Source organism: Geotrypetes seraphini, chromosome 6 (genome assembly GCF_902459505.1).
Source record: "Geotrypetes seraphini chromosome 6, aGeoSer1.1, whole genome shotgun sequence".
Classification (NCBI taxonomy): Eukaryota; Metazoa; Chordata; class Amphibia; order Gymnophiona; family Dermophiidae; genus Geotrypetes; species Geotrypetes seraphini.
Window position 1 is genome coordinate 183607095 of NC_047089.1, and position 20481 is coordinate 183627575.

At 43.7% G+C, this 20481-nt stretch overlaps 1 protein-coding gene across 1 annotated transcript in view; it reads left to right on the top strand.

Annotated features, from left to right (window-relative positions):
• The window catches only part of USP39 (ubiquitin specific peptidase 39), a 100526-nt gene that overhangs the window by 28364 nt on the left and 51681 nt on the right, over positions 1 to 20481 (top strand). Inside the window, exons 5-6 of the mRNA XM_033949894.1 lie at positions 4633 to 4785; positions 13085 to 13310. Coding sequence (XP_033805785.1) covers positions 4633 to 4785; positions 13085 to 13310 — 379 coding nt within the window. The remainder of the gene's footprint in view (positions 1 to 4632; positions 4786 to 13084; positions 13311 to 20481) is intronic.

A 20481-nucleotide genomic window follows, 5' to 3' on the forward strand; every position in this document is an offset into this window, starting at 1 on the left:
GGATTGCTGGGCACGATGGATAACTGGTCTGACCCAGCAGCAGCAATTCTTATGTTCTAGGGTTCCCTGCTCTTCAGGTGGTTCCTGCCAGCTGCAGCTTCCCAGGACACGGGAAGTGAGGACGAGCTTGTGCTGGCGGCTCCAATTGAGCTCCTTATTGAAGGGCACGTCACTCCAAATCTCCTCATGGGTGACACTAACGACCGACGCCAGCCTGTTTAGCTGGTGGGCCTATTACAGCGATCATCTGGTATAGGGCCAGATGGTATAGGGCCAGATGATCTGGTAGAACCTCCCTTAGTGAAAGTAGTCCATAAATCGTCTAGAAATATGATCCATTCATGTAGCAATAAGGGCACTGTAGAAGTATCTGGAAGGAAAGGCGATCAGAGTGTTCTCCAGTAATGCAGCCGAGGTGGCATATGTGAACAAACAGAGATGCACCCTAAATGTCCCATTACATCTGGAGGCTCAGATGTTGTTTAAGTGGGTGGAAGCTCATCTTCAAGCACTCTCCGCTGCCCATGTAGTGGGAGTGGAAAACGTTCAGGCCAACTTTCTCAGTCAGCAGACTCTAAACCCAAGGGAGCGGTCGCTGTCCCAAAAATCATTCATCCTCGTTGTGCAACGCTGGGGTAGACTGGTGAATTGTTTCTGTAGCCAAAGGGATGAACTGGGAAGCACAGGGTTGGACACGTTGGTTCAGCTCTGGCCAGAGGAATAGCTTCTACCGAGGCCTTTTGTGGGTCGGGTCATTTAAAGAATTGCGCATCATCTGGGACAGCTGCTTTAAATTGAAATTATAAAGTAATGAGATTTAGCTTATAAGTTGAAATCGTATATTTGAGAACAAAGTCATGTCGCAAAATAACAGCTTAATTATTACAGGAGCCACAGAAGGCTAAACTTTTTTTAAAAAATTTTTCAACATGGTCCATTTTTTAGGCCCACTTTAAGGCTTTTTACATACGTCAGTTTCAAAAAATGAAAATCTGCATTAGTTCAATCGAATAGATTGTAAAAAGTTGCATAAGATTGGCAAGTTTCATTTGTTCAGCTTCAAAGGTCAAGGAAATATTTTGACTCAAAGTTGCCAAAATTGTGCAGGGCTACTGTACATGGTCATGTTATGGTATCAAACAAAAAGCTATGTCTCCACAAGTATTCCACTGGCGGATCTTAAACTTTTCCAGAGTTCGTTTGAGTCATGTAAGATTCACCATACAAAGTTTCATCAAAATTTGTGATGGTGAGGTGGCGAGCCCTAGACCACATGACATGGAATAACCCCAGGGTAAGTTCATAATCTCTTTATCCGAATGTGACCTGGTTTCTGAAGGGGGCGCTCAGGCTGCAGCCTCCGTTGCGACATCCCTTTCCATCCTGGAATCTTAAACTTTTAATTGGCAGATGGTGAAACGGTTGCTTTACGTACGATAATTTGATGTTGAACGAGAGCAACAGTGCCAAGTAACAGGTATTTGGAGATGCAGATCTTCCATAAATGTAATAGAAAACACATGTTGCTTCTGAGCAACAACAGTGCCAAATAAAGGGTTAATATCATCTTGAAGGACCTTTCTAAGCCTGTATGAGCCTCTCCAAGAGGCATCCCTTTTGGATCTCACAGGGAAGACAGTATTTCTGGCGGCAGTAGTCTCAGTGAGACAGATCTTGGAATTGTAGGCTCTTTCATGCAGAGAGCCCTTCCTCAGGGTCTCAGAGGCTGAGGTTTCACTACATATGGTACCTTCCTTTCTACCGAATGTTTTGTCAGCCTTTCATGTTAACAAAGAGGTTCATTTGACACTTTTCATCCTATAGGCTCAGCTAAGTAAGCAAAAATATTGCAGAAGTTGGATATATGAGAAGTACTCCACTACCTGGAAAGGACCAATGACTCTTGACTTTCTGATCATCTTTTTGTTCTAACCAGTCACTCAAGATTAGGCAGACCAGCTTCTAAGGCTTCTGTCGCCAGATGGATTTGCATGACAATTTCGTCAATGTACATTGGCTGTGGCAAGCTGCTACCTTTGTCTCTCAAAGCTCATTTGACCAGAGATGTGGTATCTTTATGGGGGAAATCCTAGGAAGTTCCATCTGAAGAGATCTGTAGAGCAGCTACTTGGTCTACTCTTCATACCTTTACAAGGTTCTTTAGAGTGGACGTGGTGGCTCGAGAGGATGCAACCTTTGGGTCCTCAGTCTTGTGACCAGGCTCATCTGTCCCACCTTAGACATCAGACACTGCTTTGGTACATCACCTAATGTACAGACTTTTGTGTTTATGTAACAGAATGAAAGATTAGTTTCTTACTTGGAATATCTTCTTTCTGTTAATATACACAGGAGTTTGTATGGCCCGCCCTGTGAGTTTTGCAGTTTGCCTGCTTGCTACCTTGTACACATTTATAGTCCAGAACTGGAGTTCTCCTCCTGTCAGTTGGATGAACATGTCTGAATAAATTACCTAAAAAGTAGGTTCATGCTAATTATTGTTCCTTCCAAAAATAAGAACCCACTGTAGAACTGGCGTTCTCTCCCTGGCAGCGCCATTTTTCACTCTTGCCTTTTGTGATTATAGAATGCTGGATCAGTGATCTCCAACAGTGATTCCCAAAGAAGGGGGTTCTCCCCCTGAAACGGATTCCGATGAATGCACGTGGCTCAGCTGGTTGATTTCAACTGTTTCAACCAGGCAGATAAGTACTGGGTTTTCTTCTACTACCAATTTCCAGCAGATTCTATGACTCTGGCTATTTTCATTATTAGGCTAATATGGAACATTGAACGCTGAACTATATTATATAGCAGCAGCCAATCTTGATTGTGTTTCTCACATTTTTTTCTTTAAGTATTTTTTGCACCATATTCACTAAAACATTAGAACACATTAGGAAAGTGTCCAGGGATGTTTCACTAACTAACCCTGTTCGGTTAGAATAAGTGGCAACTCTGCCTTATGATATCTGCATATAGTTGTGGAAACTGAAGTCACTTACTAATATCACTATATTACTTCATTCCAGTTTATTTAGTGATATATCACTGATCGTTGGCTGCTAGCTATTTTCACTACTATTTTGAAGAATTATTGTTCCTTGTCATAAGAACATAAGCAATGCCTCCACTGGGTCAGACCCGAGGTCCATCGTGCCCAGCAGTCCGCTCACGCGGCGGCCCAACAGGTCCAGGACCTGTGCAGTAGCCCTCTATCTATACCCCTCTATCCCTTTTTCCAGCAGGAAATTGTCCAATCTTTTCTTGAACTCCAGTACCATACTCTGTCCTGAGTTATGAGTTACAGAACAGAAATTTATGTGGGGAAGTTCCCCATGCCACTCCTCCTCTTTCTTTTCTGTTGTAGTGGAGATCGATTGCTTTGGTACAAACTGAAGAGGACATTGGTGAAGGAGGAGGAGCTGAAAGATGTGATTGACACCCTTCCTTTCCCAACAGTTCACGAGCATGGGATGATCACCTAATGTACAGACTCCTGTGTATATTAACTGAAAACCAATTAGGTAAGAACCTAATCTTTCAATAGTTAAGTAGTTTTTAGATGTAACTTCCTTCTCCTGCGTAGTTCTGATTCTCTCTTTAGTTTTGGATTTGAGAAGGAATGAACAATGTTGTGTGCTAAATGCAGTTTTTATTAAAAATACTACAGGAATTAGTCCACATATTTAAAATTACTACTACTACTACTACTATTATTTATCACTTCTATTGTGCTGAAAGGCATATGCAGTACTGTACATTTTGACATTTAATAGACGGTCTCTGCTCAGAAGAGCTTACAATCTAACTTGGACAGAGAGATACGACATATAGGGTTAAATATGCAGAACCCAAGGTGAGAGGAGTTAGGAGTTGAAGGCAGTCTCAAAGAGGTGGGCTTTTAACTGGGCCTAAGCCAGTGGTTTCCAAACTGTGGCTCAGGATACCGAATGGAGTTGCAGAAGCACAATGATCTCTCTTGTTCTGCTGTCACTTATGCCCAGTAGTGGCATGAGAACCTGTTTATTTTCACAGGCCCTGAAAAACCCATATACAGCACTGGGTGGACTGTGAGCACATGCTGCTACTGTTGTCACCACTCCTATTGGTGATGTCTTTGAGCTTTGGATAAGCGGATGAAGAAGGAAGTGGATGACAGAAGAGAGTGGAGGGGAGATCTGCTATTTTTGCTTTTATCATCATCTGGTGGTTACTTGAATTTTTAACACTTAAAAATTCAAGTAACCACCAGATGATGATAAAAGCAAAAATAGCAGATCTCCCCTCCACTCTCTTCTGTCATCCACTTCCTTCTTCATCCGCTTATCCAAAGCTCAAAGACATCACCAATAGGAGTGGTGACAACAGTAGCAGCATGTGCTCACAGTCCACCCAGTGCTGTATATGGGTTTTTCAGGGCCTGTGAAAATAAACAGGTTCTCATGCCACTACTGGGCATAAGTGACAGCAGAACAAGAGAGATCTATATTTGAGAAAAAAGTTTAGGAAATACTTACCTAAGAGAAATTACTGACTGCTTGGTAAGAGACATTTCTCATAGTGCTTGTTGTCTTACAGTCTATGAAAAGAGTTATCTTGTAAAATCTTTTTTTTCTTTGATTCATTCAGTATGTTTTAAAGCCAACATTCACAAAGCCTCAGATCACCCACCTGGACAAACAAGCAAAACTCTGCAGAGCCTATGATGGCACCACCTATCTACCGGGCATTGTGGGATTGAACAATATCAAGGCCAACGATTATGCCAATGCGATACTCCAGGTATGACCAAAACTGGAAGTAGAGAGTGGAAGACTGAAGTGAAGCCTCCCAGTGGGCTATTCTTTTCGTATCTCAGGGGATTTTAGGGGACAATTTGTATTTTGGGTCAGCAGTACTTTTGGGGTATCAATTTTAGATTTGCAGGCATTATAGTTTTGTGGTCTATCAAGGTTATCCTACCCCCAAGGTCATCTTTACTCATACTTGTATGGGCCAACTCAGACTCTCTTCTGACCATTGCCCTGCTTTACAGTTTTTAATCAGGCAGAGTCTTGGGGCTGGTGTTGGTAACCTCTGAACTTATAGTTTTCTTAAACCTGCCATAATCCTGAGATTTGCATTGGGTTTTGAAGTGAAAGGCTGCTAACTTTTCTTCACTGGGAGTGTCCGACGTGATGGAGAGAAAAAATAAAAAAACCCAAATATAAAAATAAAAACCAAAAATATACATTGTATATTCCAAAACAGATAACTTTTTATTATTCTAGTAATTAGTATTATAGTAGCATTTGTCAAATCAGATATAAATCAGTTTAGACATATACAATGGAGAGAAAATACCTTATACCAACAGTACCGGCATCTTTCTGTAAGCATGGAGTAGTCTCTCTAAAGAGACTGCCAGAGCAGGGGGTTTTATACAGAAAGTATCTCTTTCTAGTAAGACCTTCCCCTGGCTATTAATGTACCATCCTACTGGATAAACCAAATGCCTATCTAACTCCCTCTCCTAGTCCACACCTCCATTCTTCCCTGGGGGGCCCTGGCAGGCACAGTGTCTAGAACTTTCTTCTTCTTGAAGTTTCCATTCTTTACACGGGTACAGCATCACGTTATCAGTTCTTAGGTTCCCGGATGGAGTGTTTTTGCTGACTTGCATTTTCCTTTCAGCACTGTTCATTGTCTTTTCTAGCACTGGTTAGTGTCCTTGAGAAACTCTTCACAGCAAGAAATCTACACACTCACATGCCACACATTAGCATCTCAGCATCTGAACTGAAACCAGTTTGCACAAGCCCGTTACTAACAACTTCAGCAAAATATAGGAATAGGTCTCACAAAAAGTCTCCCATAGGTTCCTGTCATCCATCTCAGTTTATAACCTGAAATACAAACCAGGTCTTAATAGTGTAAGACTCTTCAATGCAGAGGACAGTTTTGGGAAAAGGGGTTTTTTAAGATAGTACTTAAATCTAGAGTTATGTGTTTACTAAAACAATCTGTTTGTGACTCAGCATTAATGTGGTCCATTAGTAAAAAAGGGAACAGAATACAAGTCTAAGAGAAGATTTCAGGCGCAGGCATCTGCAGAAAATAGATCTTGACTTATGATGATTGGCTTTTGGGAGACTCATCTGAAGTTTCCTGTTAACATTTTTCTTTAATTACTTAAATAGATGTACTTTAATCATAAGTTACATTTCTATTGCAATGTGTCTAGTAGTCCTGAATGCTAGGGTTATGTATCTGAACCCGCAAATTGCTTGCAGAATGCTATCAATCATCTTTTGAACTCCTTCTCAGGGAGCTGCTCCTGCCCCCTCGGGTTTTTTTTTCCTGCTAGCAAGTTACTCAGACGTGTTTCTGCTTTGCTCTGTGGTTTTATTACTTTCGTGTTTTTTTAAAAAAATCTAAGGGTTCGGTTGGAGGCTCTGTGCCCAGAGGTTCCCACTTGTTGAGACCTCTGCCTGTGAGAAGATGCAACAGGGCAAGAGATAGCAAGCCTTTGGTTCTCGTCCCTCCCGAACCTCCAAGAAAGCACAGTGATGCCAGGACAAGGGCCAAGACACCCTAGATAGGGGGCAGGCTGTTGGCCTTTTGGCTGGTCTGTGCTCAGATTGGCATAGACTTTTGGGTCCTAGAGGTTTTCGAGAAGGTTACAAAATCGGGTTTTGTGCCTCCCTTCTGGACCTTTTTGTAGATTCCCCAGCTGGCCAGGTAGAGAAAGTTCTCAGAGTTTGGGCAGCGGTGCAAAGGCTGCTGGATCTTCGTGCCTTATAGCTGGTCCCAGATGAAGAATTAGGCTCCATATACTTCATGTGCAAAAGAAAGGCTCAGATGTCTGGAGGCTAATTCGGGATCTCAAGTCGGTCAGTGCTGGACTGAAAGTGCGGGACTTCCACATGGAGATCATTTGGTTGGTCATAGCGGCAGTGGGGAATTTATTGCCTCCCTTGATTTGTCGGAAGCTTATCTCCACATTCCAATTTTTCCATCCCACAGGAGGTACTTGTGGTTTCATGTGCTGGAGCAGCATTTCCAGTTCTCTGTACTCCCCTTTGGCTTAGCAACAGCATCTCACATCTTTACCAAGGTCATGGTGATGGTAGCAGCACACCTCTGCAAAGCAGGGATTCAGGTGCACCCATATTTGGACGATTAGCTAATCAGAGCCTCATCTAGGGAGGAAGGAGAATGAGCAGTTTCGAGAGTGATCCAATTCCTCCAGGATCTGGGAGGGATAGTCAACCTAAGGAAGAGTCAACTGGAACTGACTCAGCACTTGGAGTACCTGGGAGTTTGTTCAGTAAGGCCTTGGGCCAGGGCTTTCTTCTAGAGCCACGCAGACTGAAGCTCCAGATGCAGATTTCAAACCTGCTTCAGAGTCCGACTCCCACGACTTGGCATTATCTGCTGGTCCTGGGGTTGATGGCAGCAGTCATAGAGGTGATCCCTTTGGCGAGAGTGCATATGAAATTTCCAAGATTCCTCTCTCATGATCTCTTTAGATGGATTTGCTTCAGCAACTGCTTCCGTGGTTACCAGAAATAAAGAACAGTCTACAGTGCTGGCTGCAGACAGCTTCCCTCTCAAGGGCCATGCATCTCTGCATTTCTTCCTGGGAGATACTAATTACTGATGCCAGCCTTTATGGCTGGGGAGGTCACTGCAACGGTTGTTGGTCACTGGCTCAGCAAAAGTGGTCTATAACTCACCTAGAACTTGGAGCCATTCGACTAGCTGCAGTTACTGGAGAAGGGTCTGGAAGGCAAGGCAGTCAGGGTCTTCTTGGACAATGCGACAGTGGTTGCCTATGTCAGCAGGCAAGGAGGCCCCAGAAAGCTCCCTGTTACGCCTAGAAGCTCAACTCCTCTTTCAGGGGCAGAAGCTCATTTGCAGGCTCTCAGCCGTGCACGTAGTGGGAGTGGAAAATATGCAGGTCGCCTTACTCAGCTGATAGGGTCTCGCCCCAAGGCATTCAACTCCATTGTTCGGCAGTGGGGGTATCCACAGATGGATCTGATGGCCTCAGCGTTAGTCCAAATGTGACCGGAGAAAGGACTCTTGTACATGTTTCTCCCATGGCCCTTCTAGTTCGAGTCATACGGCGCCTGATTGGCCCTGCAGTCCGTGATATGCAGACCTAGTTCAGATCCAGAGGGACGAAGATCTTAGAATGCTGGTTCAAGTGGATCTTCTCGCTCAGGAAACAGTCCCTATCAAGAATTCAGATCACTTTGGGCTTATGGCAGGACTCTTGAGTGGGCGGCCTTGACAAGCAAGAGTTATTCGGACATGGTCGTCTCCACTCTGCTTAGCGCTAAGAAGCTATCAACAGGAGTAGCCAAGGCCTAGAAGTCCTTTCAGCACTGGTATGCTATGGATGATGTAGAGCCCTTATGAGCTCCGATTTCGGTAGTCCTGGACTTTTTGCAAGAGGGACATCAGAAGGGTCTGTCAGTCGGATTGCTGAAAGTGCAGTTAGCAGGCCTGGTACCCTCTCTAAAACATCGGAGGTGACCAGTGGAGTGCCACATGGCTCAGTCCTGGTACCACTCCTTTTCAACATATTAAACTAAACTACTAAACTAAACCTTAGGTTTGTATACCGCGCCATCTCCACAAGCGTAGAGCTCGTCACGGTTCATAGGAGATCTGACTCAAGGGCTTCAAGGTAAAATAACACTATTCACCGATGACGCCAAACTATGTAATATAGTAAGTGAATGCAGTTTACAGAATTATATGGCTCAGGACCTGCTTACATTGGAAAGTTGGTCCTCAACCTGTCAGCTAGGCTTCAATGCTAAGAAATGTAAGGTCATGCACCTCGGAAGCGGAAATCCATGCAGGACGTACTTCTTGAACGGAGAAACTTTAAATAGGACTTCAGCAGAACGAGATTTAGGAGTAATCATCAGTGTAGACATGAAAACTGCCAATCAAGTGGAGAAGGCTTCATCTAAGGCAAGGCAGATATTGGGTTGTATCAATAGAAGTTTCGTCAGCCGAAAGCCTGAAGTCATAATGCCGTTGTACAGGGCCATGGTGAGACCTCATCTGGAGTACTGTGTGCAATTCTGGAGGCCACATTACAGTAAAGATGTGCGCAGAATTGAATCGGTTCAGCGGACGGCCACCAGGATGATCTCGGGGCTCAAGGGTCTCTTGTACGAAGAGAGACTGAACAAATTGCAGCTCTACACTCTCGAGGAACGTAGGGAGAGGAGAGACATGATCGAAACATTTAAATACCTCACGGGACGTATCGAAGTGGAAGATGATATTTTCTTTCTCAAGGGACCCTCGGCCACAAGAGGGCACCCGCTCAAACTCAGGGGCGGAAAATTTCATGGCGACACCAGAAAGTATTTCTTCACAGAGAGAGTGGTTGATCATTGGAACAAGCTTCCAGTGCAGGTGATCGAGGCTGACAGCGTGCCAGACTTTAAGAATAAATGGGATACCCATGTAAGATCCCTATGAAGGTCAAGATAAGGAAATTGGGTCATTAGGGCATAGACAGGGGGCGGGTAAGCAGAGTGGGTAGACTTGATGGGCTGTAGCCCTTTTCTGCCGTCATCTTCTATGTTTCTATGTTTCTGCTTTCAAGCTTAGGGGAAAAGAGCCTCTCTGACCTCTCACCCAGACGTCACCCGGTTCGTTAAAGGGGTTCTTCATATGCACCCTCTGGTGTGTCTCCCTTTCCCTTCCTGGTATCTTAACTCTGTATTACAAGGTCTCAGTATAACTCCGTATGATTCCTTCTAGGAGGCTTCCCTCCTGGATCTTATGGTCAAGACAGTGTTTCTGGTAGTGATTACATTGGCGAGATGAGTTTCTGTGTTACAACCTTTGTCCTGCAGGGAACCATTCCTTAAGATTACAGAAGCCTGGTTACAGATACATAGTTCCATTCTTCTTACCGAAAGTAGTCTCAGCCTTCTATGTCAATCAGGAAGTCTGTTTGCCTGCTTTTCACCCTACGGGGTCTAAGTAAAAGTATAAAGCATTGCATTTGCTGGATGTCGAGTGAGTGTTTCTCTAGTATCTTGAAGTTACCAATAAGTTTCATGTATTGGATCACCTTTTTGTTCTGACCAGTCATGCTAAGAAAGGAAGGCTGTCGTCTAAAACCCTCTATTTCCAGATGGATTAAAATGGCCATTTCCTCTGCATATGTGGACTGGTAAGCAGCCATCAATCACATTGAAAGTGCACTCCACTAGAGGAGTTGTTACCTCATGGGCAGAGACCCAGGCAGTTTTGCCCAAGGAAATTTGTGGAGTAGCTACTTAGTTTACCCTTCATACCTTTACCAGGTTCTGTAGGGTGGACTTAGCAGCCAGGAAAGATGCCACTTTCGGGTCCTCCGTTTTGAAAGCAGGCTCGCCATAGACTCTGGGGATTGCTTTGGTATGTCCATAGCATTCAGGACCACTAGACACACAGCACTAGAAAGAAAGAGAAGGTTCTTACCTCGATAATCTTCTTTCTTGTAGGTGTGTCTAGTGGTCCTGAAGACCTGCCCTGTCAGTGGGCTTTGCCTGCCTTCTGCCTTAAGATCAGTCTGAATTTGGAGAATTCTCTGTCTCTCAGATGAACTGAGAGGATTAAAAAAAAAAAAAAAAGGAAAATACTCAAGAACATAAAGTCTTGTTAAGTCTCTGCATGATAGCAGGACATGGGAGTAGCTACAAACTGTATATAAGATTAGTGCTGGTTGCACACATTTTTGGTATCTGATTTGAGCAGAGTCAGCATGGGTTCAGCCAAGGGAGATAGTGCCTCACCAATTTGCTGGACTTCTTTGAAGGTGTGAATAAACATGTGGATAAAGGTGAGCCTCAATGCATATTCATTGGGGAAATCCTGAAAACCCGACTGGAATACGGCTCTCGAGGACCGGAGTTCCCTACCCCTGATGTAGTGTATCTAGATTTTCAGAAAGCTTTTAACAAAGTTCCTCATGAAAGGATCCTGAGAAAATTAAAAAGTCATGGGATAGAAGTCAAAGTTCCGTTGTGGATTAGGAATTGGTTATCAGATAGAAAGCAAAGAGTAGGGTTAAATGGCCATTTTTCTCATTGGAGGAGGGTAAATAATGGAGTGCCGCAGGGACCAGTGCTATTTAACTTATTTATAAATGATCTTGAAATTGGAACGACAAATGAGGTGATTAAAATTTGCAGATGACACTAAACTGTTCAAAGTTGTTAAAACGCATGCAGTTTGTGAAAAATTCAGGCAGACTTTAGGAAATTGGAAGACTGGACGTCCAGATGGCAGATGATATTTAATGTGGACAAATGCAAAGTGATGCACATTGGGAAGAATAACTCAAATCATAGTTTCCAGATGCTAGGGTCCACCTTGGAGGTTAGTGCCCTGAAAAAAGATCTGGGTGTCATTGTAGACAATACAATGAAACCTTCCGCCCAGTGTTTGGTGGCGTCCAAAAAAGCAAACAACATGCTAGGAATTATTAAAAAAAAGGATGGTTAACAAGACTAAGAATGCTATAATGCCTCTGTATTGTTTCATGGTGTTACCTCACCTGGAGTATTGCATTCAGTTTTGGTCACCTTATCTCAAGAAGGATATAGCGAAACTAGAAAAAGTTCAAAGAGTGACCAAAATGATAAAGGGAATGGAACTCCTCATTTGAGGAAAGACTCAAAAGGTTAGGGCTTTTTAGCTTGGAAAAGAGACAGCTGAGGGGAGATATGATTGAAGTCTACAAAATCCTGAGTGGAGTAGAATGGGTATAAGTGGATCGATTTATTTTTTTTATTTTTTTTACTCTGTCAAAAATTACAAAGACTAGGGGGACACTCGATGAAGTTACAGGAAATACTTTTAAAACCAATAGGAAGAAATATTTTTTCACTCTGAGAACAGTTAAACTCTGGAACATGTTGCCAGAAGTTGTGGTAAGAGCAGTTAAAAGCAGCTATGTTAAAGGTTTGGACAATTTCCTGGAGGAAAAGTCCATAGTCTATTATTGAGACAGACATGGGGGAAGCCACTACTTGCCCCAGATTAGTAATATGGATTGTTGCTACTATTTGGGTTTTTGCCAGGTACTAGCGACCTGGATTGGCCACAGTGAAGACAGGATACTGGACTAGATGGATCATTGGTCTGACCCAGTAAAGCTAGTCTTATGTTTTTATGTTAATTGGTAACATTTGTTACAGAGCAGAACAGAATTGTAGTGTCTGGGATTTTCCCCTGTTTCCCTCCTTCCGGCTATGTATTTCATTAGAATGCTACTTGATTATTTTTGTACAAACTGAGGGGGTGGGAACAGCTCCCTGGGAAGGAGGAGGAGTTCAAAGGATGATTGACAAGCATTCTGCAAGCAACTTGCAGGTTCAGATGCATAACACTACTAGTGTTCTGGACCACTAGTCACAACAACAGGAAAGAAGATTATCAAGATAAGAATCTAATCTTTCTTTTTGAAAAGAAGAATTTATGGCAAAAGCACCCCTATTAAAGAGGGCAGTAATGACTTTTTGAGTCATGTCTTTTAAATTTTTCAATAAAGTAATACACTTCTCCCTTGTTATTCGTGGGGGATAGGGGCAGAGCTGGACCGCGATTGGTGAAAAATTGCGAATATCCGGTTTTGACCCATCCCTGCCTCCCTTTCGCCTTCCCCTGGCATCCCGGCCTTACCTGGTGGTCTAGCTGGTTTTTGGAGCAGGAGCAATCTTCCTACACTCCTGCCCCGTGCAGATAGCCATTAAGAAATGGCTGTGGGGAGTTCCCATAGTCTCTCGAGAGACTACAGGTACTCCCCACAGCCATTTCCTAATGGCTTTCTGCACGGGGCAGGAGCGTAAGAAGATCGCTCCTGCCCCGAAAACCAGCTAGACCACCAGGTAAGGCCAGGATGCCGGGGGAAGACAAAAATATGGGGGGTTTTTCCCCTCCTCCCCCCCCCCCAAAAAAAAATTGCGATTATGTGAAATCGTGAGTAGGGAAACCGCGAATGGGGAGAGGGAAGTGTAATGAAGATGATCTCAGTACTCCAAATGTCTGATGTGCTTTTTTGACACTTTCCCCACAGGCGCTCTCCAATGTACCTCCACTGCGGAATTATTTTCTGGAGGAGGAGAATTACCGTGGCATTAAGCGTCCTCCTGGAGACATTATGTTCTTGCTGGTGCAGCGGTTTGGGGAGCTGATGAGAAAACTCTGGAATCCCCGAAACTTCAAGGCTCATGTATCACCCCATGAGATGCTGCAGGCAGTTGTACTATGCAGCAAGAAGACTTTTCAAATCACAAAGCAAGGTAGGTGGGAAAGGGATAAAGGGAGAGGTTTATGGGTAAGATATATACAACCTATTCCTTTCTACAGTCACCAACTATTTTATTGCTATGATCACAGAGTGTGAAGCCATAAACTTGAAAAGGAAGAGGTAAAGGGGTAAAGTTTTGATTATGAGCCCCTTTCTGTCTCAGACATACTGATTTTTTTTTCCTTTTTAGCTCTTTTCTTCCATTTTTTATTTTACCCATTCACTCAAATTTCACCCTACTCCTTTCTACTTTTCACTTACCTATCAACTTTATCTCCTCTCACCCCTAGCTCTTCCATCTCCCATCTTGCCCCTTCCCCAGACTCCTATTCCCATCTCTCTCCCCATTTTCCTCCCTCCACCAAGTCCATTCTCTCTCTCTCTCCCCATTTTCCCCCCTCCACCAAGTCCATTCTTTCTCCATTTCCCCCTTCCACCAAGTCCTTCTCTCTCTCCCCACCTGTTTTCCACCCTCCACCAAGTCCATCTTTCCCTTTACCCCTTTCCCACCCTCTGCTTTGTGTATGGTATATGGGCAAGGTATATGGGTTGAAAGAGTAGATATATACAACCTACTCCTTTCTACTTTTACCTACCTATCAACTTTTATCTCCTTCTCTCACCCCTAGCTCTCCCATTTCCCATCTTGCCCCTTCCCCATACTCCTATTCCCATCTTTCTCCCCATTTTTCCCCTTCCACCAAGTCCATCTCTCTCTCCCCTTTTCCTCCCTCTACCAAGTCTTTCTCTCTCTCCCCATTTCCCCCCTCCACCAAGTCCATCTCTCTTTTTACCCCTTTCCCATCCTCTGCTTTGTATATATATAATAATATATAATATAATAACTTTATTCTTATATACCGCCACAATCTTTCGACTTCTAGGCGGTTCACAATGAAGAAAAAACTGTACAGACAGCGAATTACAAAGTATTGAAATGAACATCGTATGATGATACCAGGAAAATTTCAGGGTCGGAATATTACATGGTTTTATAATGTGTAACTTTATACAATCAGCAATAATTGAGAACATAAGTAGGAGAGGAGAAAGTAGAATGCGCGGTCAATAAGTTACAAGGAGAAAGACTTTAAAGATGATAGTGATGGCTTAGGAGTATTGGTGAGGAACTATTTTAATTACTTGGTACGTTAGCGGAGGACGGGCACCAATGAGCATGCTGGTAGGTAAATTAAAGATGGAGTTTTGGCTGATGAGGGGGGACGGGATTGTTTGGATGAGAGGGGAGTCTGGTTAGGTTAAGAATTTTTTAAACAGGGTGGTTTTTAGTTCTTTTCTAAAGGCACTATATGATTCTCTGGCGCCATCGGTGAAGTAACCTAGCCAAGTGTACAGTCTGGCTGCTTGGAATTTGAATGTTCTGTCAAAGAAGGTTTGATATCTACAGCCTGTAACATTTGGGTATGTGAAGAGGTTATGGTTTCTGGTAGGCCTGTTAGAGGAGTGGAATTCAAAGTGAGGTAGGAGGTAGCTGGGGGCCAATCCCCAGATTAGTTTATAACAGAGGCAGGAGAATTTGAACTGAATTCGTGCTTCAATTGGTAACCAGTGAAGGAGTTTGTAGTATGGACTAACGTGATCGCTTTTCTTTAGACCGAATATTAAGCGGATGGCCGTATTTTGTACTATTCTCAATTTTCTCACATTTTTTTTAAGTACCCCCAAATAGACGATGTTGCAATAGTCCAGGGTGGATAGAATCAATGACTGAACCAGTAATCTGAAAGATAGCGGGTCGAAGTATTTTTTTTATGGTTTTCAGTTTCCAAAGGATGAAGAAGCATTTTTTGGTCACTGAGTTTATGTGATCTGTTAGAGTCAAGTGGGTGTCCAGGGTGACTCCCAGTATTTTTATGGTTTTTTGTATTGGATAATCATGGCCATTTACATGTATTGTAGTTGCGGATATTTTTTCGTTTGGGCTGGCAAGGAAAAACTTTGTTTTTTCTGAGTTTAGTTTCAGTTTGAAGTTTAGAGTCCATTTTTCTATAGCGGTCATGATGGAGGAGATTTGTTTTAAATTTGCTGAGGTCGCGTTTGTTATAGGTATTAATATGGAGATGTCGTCTGCATATATGTAGTAGGTTAGGTTAAGCTTTTGCAATAGGTTGCCTAGGGAGGAGATGTATATATTGAACAGGGTGGGAGATAGGGGGGAGCCCTGTGGGACTCCCGAAGGGCTTTGCCAGGGTTTAGAGTAGGTTCCTTCATGGACTACTTGGTAAGACCGTTTGGTTAAAAATCCTTTGAACCAGGTCCATACTCTTCCTGATATTCCCATTTCATCTAAGCACCTGAGCATTGTCTCGTGGTCCACGAGATCGAAGGCGCTGCTGAAGTCTAGCTGTAGGATCAGAGCGCTGGAACCTTGAGTGAAAAGGTTATATAGGTGGTTAATGAGAGAGCCTAGGACTGTTTCAGTACTGAATCCTTTTCTAAAGCCTGATTGGTGGTCATTTAGGAGAGAGAATTTATCTAGATGATTTACTAATTCCAAGTTGACCAACCCTTCCAGCATTTTGGTGAAGAAGGGGGTGCTCGCTATGGGTCTATAGTTGGACGCCATAGTGAGCGAGATCTTCTGGTCTTTGGGTATGGGTGTAATGAGGATGTGTCCCATATTTTCCAGATAAGTTCCGTTTTTGAGAGAGTATGTTGCCCAGTTAAATAGATCCCTTTTGAATTCTGGTATTGCCTCTTGCATGATCTGAGACGGACATTCATCGAGTAGACAATTTGATTTGGAGTATTTGTTGAAGAGTGCAAGGAAGTTGTTCCAATCTGGGGGCTCGAAATGCTTCCAGCTCATATCGCCAATGGGTTCACTATTCTGCGATGTAAGGTTGAGTTCGAGATTGGGTGGGGGAGGGGGTATTGAGGCTCTTAAGTCAGTGATTTTTTGCCTAAAGTAATTTGCTAGGGTGGTGACCGCTGGGATTTGCTCGTGATGGTTCTGTAGTATCTGTGTGGTGTCAGTTATTTTATTTACTAGTTTGAATAGTTCTTTACTGTTTGTGCTGGCTGATCCTATTTTCTGTGCATAACAGTTATAACGTTTTTCTTTGATCAGGTTTTTATAATTTTTCATTTTTTGTTTCCATTTAATTTTGTCTTCCGCTTTGTCGGTTTTTTGCCATATTCTTTCCAATTTTCTGAGATCTTGTTTGAGTGCTAATAATTCGGAGTCGTACCATTCTTTTGATGCCCTTGTGTTCTTTTTGTATGATTGAAGGGGAGCTATTTGGTCGAGTGTGTCTTTTGTGAATTTATCCCAGCTAGTGGGGAATTCTTGCTCTTCCTCTAATTTGGGGTAAAGTTCGTAATTGGTCCAGAATTCTGTGGGGTTGATGATGCTTCTGCGGGTGATTGTTTTGTTCGAACTGGTTTTGGTTTTATGTTTTTCAGTTGAGTGTTTCTTTTGCCAGCGTAATTCAAAATTATAGATATAATGATCTGACCATATGCATTTAGTCCAGCTTCCTATATGATATTGTATTTTTTGTATGTCGGGGTCTTTGTGTGAGAAAGTGACGATGTCCAGTTGGTGTCCCTTTTCGTGTGTTTTCTCTTTGTCTGGAATTTCAAAACCCAGAGTATTTAGGAATAAGTTGATTTCTGTCACTTCCGGTTTTTCCCTTTGCTCTAGGTGAACATTTATGTCTCCCAGGAGTATATTATATTGGCCTTTTATGGTATTGGACGAGAGGAATTCGAAAAATTCTTCCTTTGCATTTGACCATTTTTTGGGGGGGATGTAGAATAGTGTAGCTATTAGATATTCTTCCAGTTCGGGGTATGTGATCTTACAGGTGATGATTTCCATTTCTTCTGTGATTTTTGAGTCCATTGTGGTGAAGTTAAAGTGGCATTTAAGTATTATTGCTAGTCCCCCTCCTCTTTTCCAGTTTCTAGTTATTGGGATGATTTTATAGCCCTGGGGTATCATTTCCTTCATTATGACATCTGTGTCTGAGGTCATCCACGTTTCCGTTAGGAATATAATATCCGGGTTGTTATGTTCGATCCAGTCATGTATGATCTGTGCCTTGTTTCTCACTGACCGAGCGTTCAGATAATATCCCTTGAAGTTCCTGTATTGTTTGTAGGTGGGGGTTTCTATGTGTTTCAGTTGTTTTAGGTTTTTGTTAATTTTGGTCTTGTTTCTGTGTTGTTTGGACGCTTTGTGTATGGTGTTGATTGCGGGGATTTGAAAAGGGCCAAGTTCGGAGCAGTTAAGTAGTGTTTGGTATATGGGCACGGTATATGGGTTGAAAGAAGGGGAGAGCAGGCAGCCATGTTGTGTGGTGAAAAAACATGCCAGTTTACCAACCCCCCAATATATATATCCTGGATCAAATAGTAGTTTTAGTTCAGTATATAATTTTTTAAGGACACCTCAGCCCCACCACTCCACCGCTGTAATGATTTGCTACTGCGGGAAGAATTATGTGGTGCCTCATCATTGGCTGTCCATTTTATTTAAATTTATAACGTATTACCAAAAGTGTTCAAAACATTTCTTCAAAAACATTTGATCAAAAACATTCTTTTGAAGAAATGTTTTGAACACTTTTGGTCGGGTTGGGCCCATGTGCCTCAGGCCTCGCCCCCAGGAGGGACCTAAGGCTCCCGGGCCTATTCTGATTGGCCCAGGCGCCTTAGGCCCCACCAGTAGGCGGAGCTTTGGGACGGATGGGCCAATCCGGCCTCATTTCGTTGTTGGCTGCCTGCCGGACAGGCGGGTTTGGCTCCCGTCTGTCCGGCCAACTACACAAAGGTACGGGGAAGGGGGGTGGAGGTGTCGTGGGGGTCGGCCAGGGGGGTCGCAGGTCGGCTGGGGGGGCGGTCGGAGGTTCTTGGGGGGGCGCTCGTTGGGGGGAGGGGGGTTTGCGTCGAGGGCAGGAGGGCCTGGGATCCCTCCTGCCCGTAATGTAGTGCGGGGTGGGGGTAGGGGGTCGCCGTGGCCAGGAGGGTTTGGGCTCCCTCCTGGCCCGATATTGTCGGGGAGTTGGGGAGTCGGCGGGGCAAGAGGGCTTGGGCTCCCTTTTTCCCCGATCGTGTCGGGGGGGGCAAGAGGGCTTGAGCTCCCTCTTGCCCGATTGTGTCGGGGGTGCCGCGATTGGCTGGGGCAAGAGGGCTTGAGCTCCCTCTTGCCCCGATCATGTCGGGGGTGCCGCGGTTGGCTGGTGCAAGAGGGCTTGAGCTCCCTCTTGCCCCGATCGTGTTGGGGAGTCGGGGAGTTGGCGGGGCAAGAGGGCTTGATGTTAGAGAAAGGGCGAACCACTGGAAGAGGAAGCAGCGCAGGCGCAGGGCTCACGGAAGGGCCGGGACCGCCAAGAGAAAGCAGCAGGACACTGGTAGGAGCTTCTACATGATGGGGGGGGTCAGGAGGCTGTGGGGGTGCGAGCGGTCCTTCAGGGTGGGGGTGCGGGTGCGGGTGGGAGTGCGTGCGAGCGGTCCTTCGGGGTGGGGGTGCGAGCGGTCCTGCGGGGGGGGGGTTAATCGGACGTCGGGGTGGGGCATCAGGCTTTCAGGGTGGGGACAGGACTTCAAGGGGAAGAGGAGAGTCGGGGTGGCCAAAGGAGAGTCGGGCGGCGACGGGAGAGTCGGGCAGCATGCGCGGTATACGGGTGTGCGTGGTATATAAAAATTTCTGTACATAAATTTGTGTTTTCCGTGCGCTATACCCGTGTGCGCGTTTTACATGGGTGCGTGTTATCTATGTGAAAATACGGTAACTCTTAAAATGTCTAAACCATGAATGGTGAAAAGTGTAAAACGCAAGAGAGCTGCAACAGCTTTTAAGTGTGAATGGCTTGAAGAAATTGTTGAAACGGAAACACCAGAATCTCGAAATACAATGCGTGTTCGACTGTGTGAAATATTTACCTATGATGAAGACGATGGAGTTGTGTGTTGTTATTGTCAAGATGCCATAGCAACTGGAAAATTCTCTACTGGAAAAATATGGGATGATGTTAGTATACCTGATAGCTGGAGAAGCAAAAACTATGCATTTGAATTTCTTGGAATTATCAATGGCGTCGTGCAAGATGATCGTATGGCAGACATTAAATTAGTAACGTATCATACGTTAACTGTTGATGAAAGCACAGACATTTCTGTCAACAAGTACTTAATACTCTACTTTAAGTATCGGCCAGTCAATTCAAATGAGTATAGGACATCATTTGGTGGGATGCTACAGTTGGAAGCATGTGATGCTACATCAATAGTAACAGCAATTAGGGAATTCTATAGGAAACATGAACTTGACCTGAATAAAATGGTTATGTTCACCTCTGATGGTGCCTCTATTATGTTGGGCAAAATAGATGGTGTTGCAGCACAGCTGAGAAAAGACATTCCACATTTAGTGCAGCAACATTGTGTTGCACATCGGGAAGATTTGGGACTTTCTGATTCATGGAAAGAAGTAAAATTGATGAAAGAAGTAGAAATTGTAATGGGAACTGTGTACACGGTGTTCTGTCGATCTTCTACTAAACGATGCAAATTTCAAGAAATAGCAGATGCATCTGAATGTGAATCAGTTGCTTTCAGACCTCTGAATGAAGTGCGCTGGTTATCTAGACCAGTGTTTTTCAACCTTTTTTGGGCAAAGGCACACTTGTTTCATGAAAAAAATCATGAGGCACACCACCATTAGAAAATGTTAAAAAATTTAACTCTGTGCCTATATTGACTATATATAAAGTAATTCTCTTGAATAGGAATCAAATAAACACAAAGAAAGTATTTTATAATTACTTTATTATGAAATATTAAGTAAACAGAATAGTGAAAAATTATAAAATACTTTATTCAGTGCGAAACCTGGGCCTGTTTGGCTGAACACAAAGCTGGTATTCTGGCTGGAATCGAAGAAAGACACACACGTAGCTCTTCGCAAACAGCTCTCAGACTCTCTCTGTATTTGGTTTTTATAACATACAAAAATAGACAAATATACCCTCCATCCTTTTTATTAAACCACAATAGCAGTTTTTTAGCGCAGGGAGCTGCGCTGAATGCCCAGCGCTGCTCTTGACGCTCATAGGCTCCCTGCGCTAAAAACCACTATTGCGGTTTAGTAAAAGGGGACCATATTGTAAAATATAGACAGCAGATATAAATTCAGA